At 34.8% G+C, this 19,459-nt stretch overlaps 1 protein-coding gene and 1 long non-coding RNA gene across 4 annotated transcripts; one reads left to right on the top strand and one right to left on the bottom strand.

The window, feature by feature from the left end:
- The first annotated feature begins 23 nt into the window (after positions 1–23).
- Positions 24–3,550, top strand: LOC124293119. Its single transcript, XR_006903038.1, has 2 exons — positions 24–484; positions 644–3,550. It is a non-coding gene; the product is annotated as an uncharacterized LOC124293119 (long non-coding RNA).
- LOC107218775 (probable low affinity copper uptake protein 2) lies at positions 815–12,534 on the bottom strand. Of its 3 annotated transcripts, XR_006903037.1 has the most exons (5): positions 11,832–12,533; positions 11,436–11,709; positions 10,546–10,772; positions 8,044–9,724; positions 815–2,235 (listed from the first exon to the last, which is right to left on the bottom strand). XR_006903037.1 is itself a non-coding variant. In XM_046732692.1 (4 exons), the coding sequence occupies exons 2-4, from the start codon at positions 11,699–11,701 to the stop codon at positions 9,633–9,635; spliced, it is 585 nt and encodes a 194-aa protein (XP_046588648.1). In that variant the 5' UTR covers positions 11,702–11,728; positions 11,832–12,534; the 3' UTR covers positions 7,318–9,632. The 3 variants fall into 3 exon arrangements, 2 of the variants coding, with proteins under 2 accessions (XP_046588648.1, XP_015512261.1); XM_046732692.1 differs by lacking the exon at positions 815–2,235 and having other exon boundaries at positions 7,318–9,724; positions 11,436–11,728; positions 11,832–12,534; XM_015656775.2 differs by lacking the exon at positions 815–2,235 and having other exon boundaries at positions 7,318–9,724.
- Positions 12,535–19,459: the final 6,925 nt, after the last annotated feature.

The following is a 19,459-nucleotide window of genomic DNA, read 5'->3' as shown; positions in this document are numbered from 1 at the left end:
GTTGGCCTCCGTTTATTGGCCCACGTCGCGACTCTCGCTTCTTCTAGAAGTTTCGGGGACGAACAAGATTGGACGTGCCTCTCGTAGACTGCGAATGACATACATCAGTGATGAATGCGTTGAGTATATCTCACTGTCCTCTTGTCGAGAATTTTATCGAGCTACGGATTTATATTTTGATGTAATTGCGATAATGAGTCTATTACATTTATTTTTTCGTAGTATCAGCGTAAATATCTGATGAATTCTCGCGATACCCGACGACAACGGTTTCGTCAATTGAGAATCCCTCTCCGCAATCTCGATTTTCCGAAGACAGTACGATCTGAATTATGGTCTTCAGTATAATAGAAGCGAAGGGTGAAAAATGAGAGATGCTCCATTTTCAGAAATATCTCAGTTTCTTTACGACTGAATTAAACTCAGGTTCCGTCCTGATAGATCCCTGAACGGACGTTCCTGGCGACGTAGCATGTATAATTGCGTACGTATATACAACGTGGAATATTTAAAAATAACGGGAAGATGAAACGGGATGATGCAAATAACAGCACATCTAATTCACGATATCGTGTCTGGAAAAGAAAAATTACGTCGGACGCGAGTTTAGTTGTAAAAGAACTGAATTCTCTTTCTTTCGCAGATATCGGCAAATTGTCGTTCAGTTGTAACACGACACGGCGCGACGGGCAAAACCCGGCAATTACCTAGAACACCAAAATTGTAAATAGCTGATTTGACAGGTTTTTCATAATTCCCGAAAAAGCACCTTCGGTGCAAAGACCTTTCGCCAAGTACATTAAAAATCTGTTCATTACACACAAAAATATCTTCTTTAATCAAAAATGTATGCATATAATCATCTCGTACAAAAAAAGATTCAAATTATATACTACTGCTAAGTACATGTCTGTTAATTTACAATAAAAGCATGATGACTGCTGTCAGTGGTATCAGACTGGCGATAAACTTATCCAACTACAAATAATAATTAAGTATGAATAAAAAATAAAATAACTCGTACATTGATGAAAATCCAATTCGCAATTCACCAATCCTATTTAGAGTAGTGTAATAATTATGACTAGTTTGTTGTATATTTTTTACTTAGTTCTGAACCTATGCTATGAAACACAGTGACCTCACTTTTTTTCATTATATTATACGAGTTAAATCAGTGTCCAAAAAATGAAATTAGCACTATGACCAGTTATATTGTTTATATTGTATCCAAACAGTTGTTTTCTTGAAATTTATAAATTTCTGCTGGGATTCATATTACTGGCTTCTCTTGTTCGAAGCTTTATGTGTCTTGTATCCCGGAAGGTCAGTTACAATTGGCAAGATATACTTTGCTAGTTCAAATTTACTCATCTGACTATGTTCGATACACTGAGCACTCAGTGCTACATGTATCGCACCATATACTTGAAACTTCGATCAATCACGTTTATTTGCAGAGTATCAAGCTACCCAAGTTTCCATAATTATTCAGACATTTATCATATAATCCCTATATCAACACCGAATTGAGTTTTTGTTTAAAATTTATCGATTAGAACTCCAAGTAAATCTCGTTTCTGAATCAGGCACTAAAAATAAAAAAAAAGGTGAACAAATGTCAAATTGCTCAAGTCTTGATCGTTGAAAGTTACACAACATCAATAATAAAAAATTACCTTCAGTATTGTGAAGTTTTACTTCAGAGTGACCAACATTTAATTACATGGATATCAACACACACGAAACTTTGCTGTTAAATTGGTATCACTATAATTTTGTGGAAAGACTAGACTTCAAATTCTGAATGTGCAAAGTGTCAAATCTTTCTAAAGCGGTATTATAAAACTACTTTTGATGCACTTTAAAGTTATACAAAGAAATCTGTGAACAGATTTTACGGTGATGGTCAAAGGGGCCACTCGCTTTAAATTCATCAACGATTCAGAATTAATTCCCTCATGATGTCCAATATTAAAAATTAGTTTGAATTTCAATATTCTTCAAGTGGTTCCTAAAAGTTTGGAGATGTTTGGTATATTACTAATTTGAAAGTGATTGTCGATATTAAATTACATCTTGAATCCCAGTGATTTCCAGTGATTTTTAATTAATTCCTCAAGTGAATGGTTCCTCGATGCTGGTGTTTGATCTTGCGTTCGGTCGGTCATATTGAATAACTAGCTATCCATGCGCATGTCACACCAATTTTGCTTCAGTTGAAGCTTTTAATTTCTAAAATATAGAAAGAATGTTTTAATGTTGATGTTACAGAAGAATAGGTTACGTAAAACAGTCCAGAAAATGCTTGAGAAAATTATTAATGGCTCGTAAGACTCACCACAAGATTACACAGCTACTTGAGATGTTGTTTACAGCGAAGAAGGAAGAAAGTTTTTAACCAAAATCTACGACAGTTTCAATTTTAAGAATTTTGAACAACTGGTAAGGAGTGGATGCACATATGTATATTGTTAATGCCTTTCATTGCGATGGGATAGAAGTCTACAAAAATATTCTTATACACTGTCTTTAAGCATGGTCAACCTACGTTTCAACTCTAAATAGTCGCTATATGAGTTGTTTCGATACCGTTAAAAAATGTACTTGCAAATATATTCGCTTTCTCTACTCTATTCCTTCCTTAAGTCTTACAGGTGTAAAAATATAAAAGTAAAACACAATAAAAAAATAATATAAAACTAGTGTGATAATGACAATTGTTATATTGCACCTGGGAGCTGCCGTCCATGATTTTATAATAGCATTTTTGGTGTATTACCCAATGATATATGTGCCTGTCTTGTTTATTATCTAATAGATAAGTAAATAGGTATAAAATGCTGACGACTGATGTTGATCAATTGTAGAAAATTATTTAAAAAAAACATGTTTGGGTGTTTGACATTGATTTTAGTGAACTTGCTGTTAAATAGAGATTTAATTGCTGACGTATTATACAGTGCATTATAATTATACAAAATCCTTGTAGGAACATGTGGTATATGTACAAATGATACTTACCCTGGTAAAAATGATTTCTATGATTTTCTACGAATTTTCAGAGAAATAGGAACATTTCGAATAATTCTATGCAAAAAATTGTAATACGCATAGTTTCTCATAAAAAATGGTAAATTTTCATGAAAATTTGTATTTTTTCAGTAAGAAGTTTATAAGACACTACAACTTTCAAAGAAAACTAACAATTTTTCATGAAAAACCGTACACATTCACAATTTTGTATGGAATAACACGAAATATTCCAATTTCTGTAAAAATTCTTAGTAGTAAAAATTTTCACCAGGGTATCTGTATGAAAATACAAAATTTCTATTTTCCGCGCTTTTGTTTGTATAATAACCGAATTTTCATAGTTCTTGTCGATTTTTTAACGTAAGTAAATAATCGTCATAGTGACCACCTGTTATGATGTTCATAGCATGTAGACAGTGTACATATAAGTATAAGATTATCTCCATTGTATAAAATAATGTAAGATTACCTACATTGTGTAAAATAAATAACTTGTTTAAGTGCCTATACCTCACGATAAGTGCTTATTATAACGATTATTTATTTACTCACGACAGATTTAAAAAAAAACGATGAAGTACCGTCAAAATTCGTTTACTATGCATGCAGAAGCGCGGACAGCTTGCCGCTCAGATCACTTGCACAGCGAGAGAAAGGGAGAGAGTGAAAGAGACAGAGAGGGAGACAGAGAGAGATTGATTCATGTTTATTAACTTTCTCAGCTATTTGTTTTACATAATGTTACATATTATTGCACTTATTTAATTTCACTTACAATGAATGCTTTTAACATACTCTTGTATTGAACTAATTTGACACAGCCTGTAAACTCTTCTGGCAGTGCGTTATACATTTTCACTCCTTCGCAAAACATACTCTATTGAGAACTTTCCGTTTTCCTGAATTGGATTACAATATTTTTAGCCTGACGTATTACCCGACCCGCTCTCGATTTTACAACTTGGAATTTACTTGCCAATTCTTTTCGTAACAATTTGTTTACAGCATTGAACGTGACTATAAACACATTATAAAACTGAACCGCTTGCAATATATCGTCCACCTTCGTATACCGATTGCATCGCAGTATTACTCACATTGCTCTATTCTGCACTGTCTGCAGTTTATTTAACACAGTTTCACTCATACCCACTAGCAGTGTTACACAAAACTCAAAGTCCGGCAAAGTAATTTTTTTCCCTATATTTTTCAACATATACTCACAATGGTCTTTAAATCGCAGCTTATCGTCTATCATAACACCTAATATTTTATTATCTCCACTCGCTCTAACTCTGTTTCGTCGATGCATTTCAGTACAATATTTCCTCTCAATTCTTTCCTTACATTCCTTACCATCATACAGTAGTTCGTCTTTTCCGCATTCATATTCAGTTTGTTCCTATTCATCCATCTTTCAACTATGCCTAATGCCCGATTCATCTTTCATTCCACCTCCGCACTACTGTCTCCAGTAACATACATTAGTGTATCATCAGCAACAATTTTTATTTCTATTTCATTGTCTTCGGGACATATGTCAACTACATCGTTTATATATGTAATGAACAGCAGAGACCCTAATACGGATCCTTGTGCAACACCGTATTTCATTATGATAATCTCGGAAAATTCTTCATTAAACCAAATTTGTTGTGCCCTGTTGTTTAAGTACGATCTATACCATTCTAACACTTTACCTCTAACTCCATATTGCCACATTTTTTCTATTAACAATTCTCTATCTACACTCTCAAATGCTCGTTTTAAATCCATGAAGATTACTCCTACTATTTTCCCTTTGCTAATGTTTAATCTCTATTCGTCTATGACAGTTTGAATCACTGTTTCACAGGAAAATTGTTCCCTAAAACCCGACTGATCCACTGTTATAACGTTATTTGATTCTAAATATTTTTCTACTTAACTCTTTACTACCAGCTCTAGAACCTTTTCGTACAATGGTAATATATTAATTAGCCGGAAATCCTTTGTGTTTTTGGCCTTCTCTATCTTTGGGATCGGTATGATCGTGAACTTTTTCCAATTATTAGGACAACAGCCCACCCTTAAGGATTCGTTGATGACACCAACAAACTCCTTTCCAATTGCACTGAACTCCAGCTTCAATATTTCGCTTGATATACCTTCTTCAGTACCTTTCTTCCTCTGGAGTCCATTGACTATTTTCTCGAGTTCCCCTATTCCGATATTTTCAAACTTTTCGATTTTTCTTTCGTTTTCCACACCACCACCCACCAAGATTCTTCTTCTACCTGGACTTGCAGATACATCCCTATCTATTGAATTAACTATGTTGTTAATACTTTCCACGTAAAACATGTTATATTAGTCCGCCATCTTACCCTCCTTCATATCATCTAATATTCCAAATTTCATATCTTCAATGTGTCTCGGGTTAGCCGGTTCCCTGCTAATAAGTTCTTTCAAAGTTTTCCACATTTTATTTGGATCATTCTTATTACAGTCTATCATGATCTCTTAACATTCATTTTTCTTTTTCCTTATTAATTTAACTATTTCATTTCTTTCTACTTTAAACTGTTCCCAGTCATCCTTTCGTTCCCTCATGCATTGCTTTTTTTGTATGCATTGTCTCTTTTTCTCGCCGCCCTTCTTATCTTATCTGAGTACCATTTTATTCTCTCATACGGTTGGAACCTTAACTACCTTTATTGGTACTACGATGTCCAGAGTACGTACTACACTATCGATAAACAGCTTTGCCTTCCAGTTAATATATCCATTTGTCCATTGCTGCACGGAATTTTTCAGCACTGTTGTAAACTCTTGCATGTCAATTTTACCTTAGTTCCTGGTCTTGTATTCTCGCTGTTTACTCACTACTCTGCATCGCAAATAATTACACTATAACCCGACATATATTTCACTGTCTCCTATTTCAGCAGTCACCCACGTCTCTGATAACTCTATTAATGCAGGTTTCATTTTGTCAACCACCTGATGTCATATCTCCTTGTTACGTGCTAAGAGGCTTTGCGCATTTGTGTACCATATCGTCTCTTCCTTCTGTGGTTGCTATTCTATCCATCCCACACTCGTCTTTTTCTCTTGCATCACTCTTTTGTATGTTGGATATTCCCGATCGATTGTACTTTTAATTTTGGAACGTACAGTTTATACATTTACTCTTATTCGTTGTATACTCTCTTGCGTTGTGTTTTCCTGCACATCTATAGCAAGTTTCTTCCCTGGTGCCATTCTTCGCTAAATGATAATAGCCCCAGCACTTAAAGCATCGCTTTACACTGATGTGATTGTAAACCGGACATTTTTTCCATCCCACGGTGAGTTTACTTTTTTGCGGTAGCTTCTCATCGGTTACTTCATCTACTTCTAGTATTATTGATCTCTTGCCGGTTCCTCTTCTGTTACGCTCCTGTTTCCTTCCCTTCATTAATCTTTTTACAATTTTCATCTCTCTTCCTTTGGTTTCCTCTATCCCATTCCTCATTTTTATTGTGTCAACTAGTTCTTCGTCGTTTAGTTTAAACTCTTCTTCTTCCACATTTACTATCTTTATCTTCGGTTCCAGTTGCACTGACTCAGTAACTTTGAAATCCTCACCCATTTTGTCCTGTACTGCAGCCTTCAGTGTTTCAATTTGTTCTCCTGATTCATAGCCCAGGATCACCGTTCCTTTACTGCCTTTCTTCAGTAACTTATTCCCACCGCCATACTCTTTATATCCACCGTCTCCTTTATCACTCTTTTTGTTTCTTCGCTCTCCTGTTACACTTTGGGTTTGATGATAATCACCTTTTATTTTTTCTTTTCTTTCACTGCTTCACTGTAGTTTACTCGTACCATCTTCCTGTATCATTCTCTTCATTTCTTCTATTAGTACAGGCGAATAAGGCATGTAATCGACTGCCTCCTATTCTCCTACTCCTTCTACAATTTTTCCGGAGATATTGCGATATAAAAGAAAAAAAAAATATTGATCAAAATAAAAAACTAATTGAATATTCCGGTAGCTGAGAAAAAAATAATTAGTTTCAAAAAAAAAAAATTCTACGATAATTTTTACCGGAGATATTCATTTAAGTATGCCTCCCACCGCGTCTCCGCGCCCCCGTTTCACGTTGCCGCGCTGCTGGGATGCGACGCCTCGCGTTTGCCTCGATTCACTAATTAATTTTGATAAAAATAGAGCTCAAATCAGAATGAAGAAATTCATGGTTGACCCTTGAGGTATGGACGAGATATAGTATTTTTTTCAAATCTTAATATTATTAACATTGATAATAAATCGGAAATAAGTAAAACAAGTGTAACTCCGGTTCTAATAATGATGAAGAGGTTTTTTTTTTTTTTAATTTTTGGTCTCAAAAACAGAAATAACAATATTAAAAAATGTTTTTCGTAAGTCAATAATTTCAGCAATAATCCTATTTGTTAAGTAAGAAAAATTTTCTTTTTTCAATCGCATTAGTAATCTCCATATCTGTAAGTACTACGAGAAATTTTTTTTGACGCTGTAACCCCATTATGTTGGATTATATTGGTACCCAAAGTTTTTTCGAAAATCGCTATTTGTTGCCATAATGTACGAGATAATCGAATAATTTTTGGAACTGGTTTTTGAAGCTCTAATTTCACACGCGACATGTGAGTTTCGAAGGTTTAAATTTATAATTAAGGAAACTGGATTGAAATTTGAAAAAAAAAAATGGCTGGTTTTTTACATTTTGCGGCTAAACTAAAAATTATTTTTTAAATCAAAAAATTTTTTTCTTATACACGAGGTTGAGATCTACTACTTTTATATCAAACATTTTTTTCTCACGCCGATGGAAAAAAAATTAAAAATAAAAATTCGATTTTTTTTTTTCAACATTTTTGTAAATAATCAGCTGTTAAATTGATATGGCGGAAAAATCAAGGGCTCATTGGTTGAGGTCAAATCTACCTACGAAAAAATCGGCGAAACTGTTCTCGAAAAGAATAGGAGTCAATGCTTACTCGGCTGGATTATATCTGTTGCTGCACCCCTCCGATTTCCACACCAGTTATCTCTTGGATCATATTCCTAACTTCATTCTTGCAAGCGATTTCGGCCTTCATTGCTTTCACTGTTTTTATCAGCCAGTCTATTTTTGTGTCAACCGCTACCGATGGACTGTTACTTCTTATTCCTCCCGTCGGTCCAGTCTATGCTAAACGATCTCTGCTATCACCTGCTAACTGCGTTACTGCCTTCGGACGTTCATCTTCTGCATTAAACGTATCGAATGGACCCTTGCACTGTACTAGCTCACGATTCCTATCCAGTATCTTATGCTCATTCACATACTCTGGGTGGTAAAAAAGTTTCGGACCACTCTTGCATTGTACTACCTGGCTTTTAATTGCTTTTTTGCAAGCAGAGCATCGGTATTCGTCGCAGTCGCCCGTCTCGGTCATAGCAAATAGCTGTTGTGACTGGCAGGTTACTGACTCGTACATCGATACATACCAACCAAGCACTATATGACACTCACTATATTTCACCAATTAATAATTGTTGAATTATTATAAATCTTTGATTCTAATACTACATATTTTCAAAAATTTGGTTGATATTATTGCAGCCTTGAGCATAGATTCAGTATGTAGGAAAGAGTGTAAACAAACACATTAGGATTAATTCAGTACCCTGATGCCAGAACAATCTAATATCAATTATTTTATGGTTTTTTTTCGCTTCACATATCATATTTATATCAATGCGGGATGTCGAATTTATACTTGAAAAGTTTTACAATCCAAGGATATCTTTAGTGTGTAACTTATGTCAATTTATTTGGCTGAGGCAACACTACCAAATCTAAGTTACTGTATCATATTTTCTGGTCTCGATATTATACTTTTCTAATATTCTGCAGCATCATGTTTTTTAATTGCAAGCAGTAATAACTTACGGTTTGATTTATTATCACAGCCATTGAATCAAGTTTACGTGATTGTTGGGTGATAGGCACCATAGCGGAATATGTATTCTAAGATTAAAATTGAAAATGTCGTATTTACAATTGCAGAGAACTTCGTTCTTAAAAAAGGATTATCTAACTTCTACCGTTGCCAATGTATTTGTTATTACGAAAAGCCGTCTATGCATTAACTGCAGAAAAAGATGAATTTCTTAATGCTGATTAGTTGACACTCGAAATTACTTTTCTACCGTGCCTATAATCTGATGTTGGTCACCAAATTCATTCAATTTTAGTTTATCAAGTAACAACTAATCGTTTTGAAATGAATAGACTTTTTATTAATATAATATATTTCTATGAGTGAAATTTCAAAAATATTTCGAAAGTAGGTAGATGTAAAATTGCTCACCCAGCACTTTTTTCAACTCACAATCAGTACAATAGCTCATTGATCTAAGAATTAAAGCTGAAATACCAAAATGTTTTAAAAAATTGTCTCAACTGTGAAAAATCGTCACTTGAACAGGCGTCATTCCTCAAGTCTTACTTAGAATTAAATTATTACATAAAGCTACTCAATTGTATATCAATCATCTCGTACTGCCTATTTTGTCTTGATTCTCATTTACTAAATCTCCATCACGTGTGCACTTGTGCACTAGCTTCTGATGCCAGCTGCTCTCCGATTACAGACACACTTGATTGACGTCTTTCGGTATTTGTTATTGCATCTGAAACGGTAATAAAAAACAATTTTTCTTAAGCATATGCTGGACACACAAACATGCAAGTACAAACTACAAGTATTTCGCAAATAGAATTGATGGATGTTGGCGAGCCAAAAATCCATACTTTTTACTAATTTCATTACAAGATAGTTAAACATTGAGTATTCATCGAATTACCATATTCGAAACAATATTTATAGGTTAATTAAACAAGAGCTTAAATATTGATGCTTCATTTCAAATCGCTTCAAAATGGTTAAAAGTCTATTAGATTCGTTTTATTTCACTCCATAATGACTAATTTTATTCTCAAGATTATTTTCTATAATTCTATTAAGAACTTTTCTTATTTATGCTTGTACGGTTACAAGTATTTATATTTACAACAGTGCACCGATATTGATTGAGCTCAACGAATGGTTATATTGGATTGGCTATTAAAAAAAATGTATTGTTGTGAATTTGTATAAAATCGTCTTTTGAATAAAATGGCCATCGTAAAATAAGATTGAGTGAATCCAGTCGATTTTTTATTGTTACGAAAACATTTGGCGTGAAACATCGATATATAAGTTTTTGTTTATTATTTCAGTATTTTGCATTTTTGTATTATTGAAGAAATCATCGTAGCTTATGAATATATTAATTTTATAAATCTTAAATGTACGATTAATTCGTAGGAATATTAATAAAAAGTATTGATTTTCTGGTTCAACGACCTACTGATAAATTGATCAGGATTAGATTACTGCAAGTGATTTGTTTTGACTCAAATCGATGTAAGGATAAATTGGAAAGATATTATCTAGTATCTTTTTAACTACCTGAGCACTCCAAATCACATTGCATATTCTTGTGCTGGTCGTCAAAGTGATGCATATTGAGTTGGTGAAGTGACGGTCCAAACATCCAATACCCGAAACCTCCTCCAAGGATTAATGCGATACTGAGATAACCGTTATAAGACATCACAGCCAGCATAAGCAGATACCCCAGAGTTGTGTGTGCAGACCAATGAAATACTTCTAAAAACCATCTCGGCCAGCTGCCACTGTAAAGGAATAGTTAATGTGCTACATATCTTCAATTTCTTGTCATTGTGCGTTCTTTATAGGGTAACGTGGCTGCAAAAGATATTGGATCATTTCATTGTACTTCTTTCGATTTTAGGATATGTGTAATAGAATCGAATAAAACTGTAATTATACAAATATTAGCGAAACAAGAATTTTTTTAAGTTACTCAGAGGATTTAGTTTAAAAAAATCAATCGCTCAAAGATTGTGAGTTTTCAAAGAAACTACTTGACTAAATTTGGTATTTGGTTTGAAAATAAGGGTCTTAAATTACGATTTGCCACAAAAGTTTTCAAACTTCATTACCACCTTTGGTTACAAGGTCGAGTATAAAATTAATCAGCGCTTTACAACTTTTCTTTGGATTTTCAAACTTTAATGTATCATGTTTTGTTATTGGAATATATGATCAAATGGTCAAAAATACTGAAACTTCATGCGGAGTTGAAACTTTCTTGTAGTATTTATCACAGACGCGTTCCTAAGAATAATTTCTTGGAATAAGCTTTCTACTCTGGGTGTTTAAGAGCTCAAGATAACACTGGAGATTTTTTCTAAAAAAAATGAAAACAACAATAACAATATTTTTAAGTGACACAATCATCTTAATGGTCCTGATCCTTACAGTTAGAAGTTTACCAATTTGTGGAGGCAGCATGGGTGAAGGATGCGGAAGAAAATCTTGACAACAGGGAGGAGTTTTCATTGGAATGAGGCTGATTGTCTGACATCGAAGCAACGGTGCCGAGTCTCAGTTTAACTTGCAGTACTTTCATGCCCTCAAAGAGAATGGCCAGGCTTGTCAGTCCTATGCAAGTCATGACCAAAGCCCAAGTTGAACTTACGACGTAACTTGGAAAAAGAAACGACCCTAAGTCCGTTCCGAACCAAAAACACATATGCATCGGAAAGCCTGGCACAAAGGAGAACAGCTGTAGTCAAATAATTAATGTTTATAGTGATGGAAATGCGGGCAGATAACTTTTGTAATAGACCTTTGGTAAAATATAAATTGTACGTCCAGGTTATACTTACCGTTGTACTTCTTCTCTCTCTTGTTCTTCAGATCCCGCTGTCGAAATTGTTCGACATTCGAACTGTGCATCAAGACTGATAAGCACTTGTGTTTACACACTCATGTGCTGGCATGATGTTAATCATTGATATTATTAGTCTACGTTGATCACCTAGCCTTACCCAAAGGCAGGCTTTGCTCTCTTTGCATGTGTAGACTTGGACTTGGAGTTTAGTTTGGACACTTGGTATTGCAAGCAGCTGACTAGTGATAATAAGTCATCATTCATGCAACATGTAATGTGATGGTGAAGTTTTCACAGCTGAACAAGCTTGAAAATACGTTTGTTCAACAATTCATGTGCTACAATTGTCATAGAATAGGTGTTTTAGCATTAACAATTTTGATTCTTGCATGACAATTGCAATATATGCATAGAAAGACTTGACTTGAGTCAAAGCTAGAAATACTCGAATAATAATGATCATGATTGTAGGTTTTCGCATTGAACAGAGCAATGAAATAGAATTTGGTTTTATCATTCGATAATTTAAATGCGTAGAATAGTGCATTCCATGCCAATTCGACTTGGATCTGACCAATCCGTGGTCTGACCCTTGACCTCTGGACCAACGGGGTGACAATGGTGACACCACCGATCTCTAGATAGTGGACTAATCATAATATCACTGGATAGTGGACGGATACCATTCCTACGTCTTACAGCGTGGAACCAGAGACTAGTAGAGAGCATGATGTAAGGAAACAAGGTGAAACCATGCGCATACGCTTTAGTTGAACCAATCAGAAAATATATCCAAGGTGACGTCATGTAGGCTTGATATTTTGTCCTTCGGTGTTTATGTTATTATTGTTGCAACTTTGGACTGCGCAAACTGGCATTTTCAGGAAACAGAATATACGGAAATAATTAAGTAATCTCAAGTAACCTAATTACGTGATATTACGTGATTTTTGTGACGTCATCTTGGATATGCGCAGACTGAGCGAAAATCGGTCTTTAGTTCTGGCACACCTTGTATATTTACATCATGGTAGAGAGATTGCCAATGCAGGTGCTCGAGGGGGTCTCCGCTGGCCGAGGTAGTGGGGGTAGTTCGCGTGCACATTGGCTTGGCCGATACGTCAGATTCTGGAAGAACACAGACTCGATTGTATTTTGCTGATGATGAATGAGTCCGTAACTGAACATTTAATTGTGATAAGCATATATTCTTATTACGGTCTCATCAATTGGGCCTGTTGCGGAAAAGTATGCTCGTCAATAGGTGCATGACTGCGTCAGAGACTATTCTTTCGTTCGATCACGTATACGCATCAACAATTTCTTCGAATGATATTATATCTAATTGAACTGAATCTACGTAAAAAGTAATTAATTGGCTGTTAAGCCTTCAGTAGATGAAGATGCACTGGACCGCCAAATTATTGTATATAGTCCGTAGCAGCGGGCGTTGCACTCGTGGCTGGTAATCTAACGATACTCGGATGGAGACGACATCTTTTTTTTTTTTTTTTTGACGAGCATACTTTTCCGCAACAGGCCCAATTGAGGAGACCGTGATATAAATATATGCTTATCACAATTAAATGTTCGGTTACAGACTCATTCATCATCAGCAAAATACAATTGAGTCTGTGAATAAACGTGAACTCTCGCATATGTTGATTTCTCCAACGAACGCGGAAGGCGCGGTTTCCAAACAAAAAGGTTCACCCGATAGATACGCTCGAGGCACGCGCACGCCGCCGCTCAGTCAGCTCTGCAGTCACTCTGCATTACCCAGGTAGCTGATGTACGCGCAGCTGCAGCAGCGATCTTCCAAAATCTGACGTATCGGCCAAGCCAATATGCACGCGAACTACTCCCACCACGTCCAAATCCCCCTGCAGCTTGGTTCACCCGCAGGGCGAGCATTGGCAATCTCTCTACTAGTCTCTGCTAAAACCATGTTACGAGATCTTCAGACTACAAAGAGCTATAATATTGGGTATGTTCCGATATACATTGCGAGCACTGTAAGGTGTGACGTCAATTTAGTATACTGCGAAGCCGTTCCTTTATAGTTAGCTATACTGGTTACTGTTTAAAACGGAACGCAGTACAATATACTGTGATCGACATTTTTTGGCGTTACTTTCATTTCATACATAATATTTGTTTCACACTGCAATAAACACAATTTCTTCAAATTTTCCATTTTGGTTTTAACGGCCGGTACTTTTAAATGACAATATTCAATAATAATAATTATCAATAGTGGAAGCTGTTAAATTTCTGAACGCTGTTGATCACGTGATCAAAGCACTGAGAGCACCTTACCTCGAAACCACCAGTGTTCACAGTAGAAAAATAGCGACAATTTATGACGTCATATATTTCCCTAGGATACTGCGACTGTATATTGTCAGTCTATAACGGAACGAATTTCTCCCCAGTAAGAGCACTGAACAGTGCTCGCAGTGTATATCGGAACATACCCATTATTATACATTATTATATATTATTATATTAACACCATTACATCCAATTATTATATTACACTCAGCAATGCCATATGCGCATTCGGAGCTGAGAGCTGTACTATAAGCAACTTACGCTATACCATATAGCATGGAGAATAATGGACCGTAAAACCATAGATACGTATATGATACTAGCAGCCCATCCCGGCTTCGCACGGGCATATATAATGATATAATAAAAGAAAATACACAATGTTTACAGTGAGTTTCTAAAAAAATAACCTTTATTGAAAACAAAAAACTGAGATATTAATTTTTGAATATATTTTCTTAAACTTTTTTTTGTATTTACATTGGTTTTTTATATTTTATTTGTTTTTTTTCTATTTTGTTAAATATTATTTTTCACTTTGTTTTTTTTTTTTTTGTCATTTTTCAATATTTTTTTTATTTATTCTTATACTAATTGTTAAAAGGTCATAACTGCAAAACAAAAGCCATTTAATTTATTGAGTATAAGGATCAATACCTAAGGTACGAATAAAGAGCCTTTTCTAGCGGTGATATTTTAATAAATTTTTTTAAATAAAAGGACGCTTATTGTGACGTAACTATAAAAGATGGAGACATGCTGTCGCGACATTTTTTTATAGATAGTGATGTGTCCTGAAAAATTGTAATACATCATTTTGTTCTATCATTAACAGTTTTCGCAGCGGACGCGGTTGAAGGAAGTTTTTTGTTTATTTTTTTACAACTTGGGTTAGATTATTCAAGTTTTAGTAAGCATCCCTAATTTTTTTGAAAATGAAACATAGCCTATGTCACTCGGGAATAGTGTAGCTTGCCAACGGTGAAAGAATTTTTTAAATCGGTCCACTAGTTTCGGAGCCTATTCATTTCAAACAAACAAACAAAAAATCAAATCTTTCCTCTTTATAATATTAGTACATATAGAAAACCATAGATGAATATACATAGGTATAACTGATAAAATGCGTTGACTGGAGACTATATATAAAGACAGTTACCCTTATGGGCTTTGGTGTGACCAAGGTGTGACCAGTGACTACCGAAATTCGTCGCGCGCTTGCGTTCTCTGCGGTGTTCCAGCGGCATAGTTGGGAACTTACTGCAGAGCATCAGAGGGTTACCGATCACGACATGATGTTGGCTGCAACAACCTTCCGAGTAACACAGTCGTCGTAATGGTAAGCCCAAGTCAATATTTAGCTTGTGCGTACTTACCGACTTATACCGTTACCGAATCGTCAGCGATTCAAGAAATTCATAATGAGAATCAATTTCTTCCAAAATTCGTAGCAAAAACGTGATTTAATTAAAGTTTAGGTACCCGGGCAAAGTATGTATACATTGATGATAAATAATGATAAATCAGATGTCATAATGATGCAGAGACCAAAAAGTATATATGTATATGCGGTCCATGTACGATAATAATATACTTATATGACCCATACGTGATGCATACTATAAATTTTATAATTTTCCAGGAGACAAACTAGATTATCTACAATAATACGTTTATAATAGGAAATTAGAACAATCATTCGTTTCGAAATGGGACTCTTTTCGACACGCGCTCGATCTATTCCATAACATTAATATTCGTAATTATTCCAACAACTTTTCTTTTGCTCTCTCGATCTTGACTTTTCGTAGGCATAGAATCGAAACACTGTTTCAGCTAGTCGCAATTGAAGTATCTACGTTGGGTAGAGAAGCAATCTTGCCTTTCGAAAAGTGTTTGTACGGAAAAAAATTCAGAGTAACTGTAACACATCACGGATGCGCTGATTTTGATGGAGATGTAATGGGATGCTCCGTATATGAGACAGTATTGAACGCAGTGTCCTGATTTAGAGGCCTAGAAAGGTGATTGTCGGCGATTTTTTTTTTTGATAGGGAGAGAAAGAACGAAGGTTCTTAAAACTTCTAGTGTGTTTTAACACACATTTGAAAGGTATGAGCAAAAATTTTTATCATCCAAATGTCGCAAAATGACAGCATCATTAGCTGACCCGTTAACTGAAGAATATATCTTTAGTCAACGGCTGACCATTGAAGGGCCTCGCTGCTTGAGTTTGGATCGGCAGGAAAGATAGAGTGCATATTTCTTGTCTGAAATGTAGGAACTAAAATTATTTTTAATTCCCACATCATTTTATTATCGATGTACCAAAACAACCCAACAAACCGTGATATCATATTAATTGTCGAGCTCGAACGTACAAAGTAACGATTTTTACAAAAAAAATTTTGAACGAAAATGAATGTGATTTAACAGTTTTTTCTGGGTTTTTTAGTTCATCGTTGATAAAAATATATGTCGATTAAAAGTAATTTTAGTTTTTACACTTCAGACAAGAATTACGCACTCCATCTTTTCTGCCAATTCGAGATTCCAACGGCGCGCTTCAATGGTCAGATAATAACTTCGCCGTTTGCGACAATTGATAATAAAAATTTTTTCTAGTACTGTCTAAATGTAAGTTAAAATACACACGAAATTTTGAGAAGCTACGTTGGTTGTCTTCCGATCCAAAAAAAACCGATAATCACCATTTCCTTTTTGATTGAGTAAAAAAAAAAATATATGTCTACTTCTCCCGATCTTTCATACGGCATCATTTAAAGAACCCGGTTTCCACTTTGACCCGACGTGAATGATTTTTTTCTGCATTATCTGATTTTATTATTGACCTTCCGTCGTTGTTACTTGAATATTCAGCTACATAATTATTGATTGCTTTCAGTTTTTAACCATTTTTATACGATGATAGTACAGAATAAATCATTACAATCCACTATTTTCATGTAAACCAATAATAAAAAGCGGATTTGGGCTGACTGTGAGCCAGCCTTTGAACTTCCCGTTATTTGTGCTCGAAACTAGTATATTTCGATACAAGAGGCTAAACGAGCGTTTTGCGTACTGCGAGTCTGACGGCAGCACGAAGCCGAGGCAGAGCCTCGGCTTCATGCGGCCTTCAGCCGAGTAGTGCGCAAGAAGCGAGTTTGGCCTGGCGTATCGAACACTGTTTTTCTGCACGCTTGTATGGAAGTCCGGTTTGTGTAGTGTTTGAGGGCAACAAAAGGAGGGCAGGCAATAATTTGTGATCAGCGACCCAAAGAACATGAACTTTTCAAATTTCATCAAACTCCGAATGTTTCAATTTTTTTCGAGCATATTTACTACGTGAAATCTTTATTTTGCAAATGTGACTTCAGATATGTGATCAGCGACCCCAAACACCTTCGGATACCAATTTTCATGCAAATCCGTTCATCCGTTGCGAAGATAACACCATTTTTTTTTATTTTTGTGAATTTGGTTTTTTAAATTATTCAAAAACTACTAAACCAATAACAGCCAAAATCTAATCAGGTCTAAGTCTGAAAGAGGTGTGTCGATTAAGACCAAGTTCATCAAAATCTAACTACTCGTTCTCGAGATATCGTCGGACAAAAAATTGATCACGCACGTACATACATACATATATACACACACACAGACGTCCGTTTGAAAATGATTGGAGGTGATTTTCCGGACCTCAAAACGTGGAGTGAGAACTCAACTTTTCATTTTCGGGGTGATTACAATAACTTCCTATTTTCTCTGAAATCAGAGAAACGGGAAGTTGAAAAGCTATGTTACTATTTGTGCACGGTGAGTATAACATTTTTATAATATTTAATGGCAATTGTAATTATATTTTATCTAAAAATTTTTAAACTTGTCATGTTTACAATAAAATATTTTATTTCATTTTTCGTGCAAGCCTAAATTCAGTAGCTATCAATGCGCTAATACAATTTCTATGATTTTTTATAATTTTCTCATAATCTTCTTGGGAAAATGTACCAAAATAAAAATGATATTAATCCTTAAACTATATTCTTGATTTGTCCTAATTTTTACTGAAAATACTTATTAGTATTCGAGATATACCCGTCAATGTAACTTGTTAAACGTCTCTTGGACAATCAACTTTTTTGAAAATATGTTAAATACGTATTTTCTTCACGTTGAATCCATTGCAGTTGTTTACATTTACGTAACTCTCTCAGTGGTGCTGGAAATAGAACTCGCCCAAATTTTTTGCCGTTTTGGGAAACAAAAACGGTCAGAGTATAAATTTTTTTTGTATTATAAGAGTAGAAGAAAAAAGCTTTCAAATGACACTTGTAAATAATTGTTTTTATTTTTGTTTTTGCCTATCTTCTGGTTAATGTGGGAGGTCAAAAACATATATCAATAAGGGGATATAAATAATCTAAATAAAGGGACGGTGAAGAATTTGAATCTCTTGTCAACATAAAAGAAAAAATATGAAATCAATGGACAGGCTTACAAAAAAAAATTATGACTAGTACGATAATAAATATGATATTGACTATAAATGAAAAAAATTAAATATAAATAAAATATAAACGAAATATAAATGTCATATAAATAAAACGTGAATGAAAAAGAAATAAAATATAAATAAAATGTAGATCAAATATTACTAAAATATAGATCAAATATTACTAAAATATAAATAAGATATAAAAACTTTCTAAATCCTGTCCATCGTCAAAATAATCAAATTTAGACATTCATTCAAACATTCATAAATAAATTAAAATAAAATACGCCGGAATTAACACACACTGGGATATAAAATTGTCTATGATGGTAATCGAAAAAGTTGATAAGTCATAAGTATGTTAAAAATCACTCATCCCTTTGCTTTAGACTTGGCAGTAGCTCCTTCGTGTGATTGTTTAGATGATGTTGGGACTTTTTCGATGTGGTTCAAGTTTACGGCTTTTTGAAAGTTTCCCTCCTGCTGACCTAGCGATGCACTAAAGTTTTAAAATTGGTTTTTCGGTCGATTTCGTGACTTCTTTTAGGCTTTATCGTTGTGATCAAATCACAGGTTGTTATAATGACGGAGATTAATTAGCAATACCGAGTTGTTAATTCACTTTTGAATGCGTTAATAATTGACTACCCACACTCTATAGGGAATTTTAGACTGTTTGCCTTGGCGTCTTCCCGTAGACTCTCTTAACCCTGAAACGGTAACGTTGGGTCACTCGTGCCTCGGTAAAAGTAACTCTCATTGGTGGCTCGAGGAGGGGGGGAAGGGAG

The sequence above is a fragment of the Neodiprion lecontei genome, chromosome 2 (genome assembly GCF_021901455.1).
Source record: "Neodiprion lecontei isolate iyNeoLeco1 chromosome 2, iyNeoLeco1.1, whole genome shotgun sequence".
In the NCBI taxonomy this organism is placed as follows: Eukaryota; Metazoa; Arthropoda; class Insecta; order Hymenoptera; family Diprionidae; genus Neodiprion; species Neodiprion lecontei.
The sequence above is the reverse complement of the archived record's forward strand: the minus strand, read 5'-3'. Positions and strand labels throughout refer to the sequence as shown.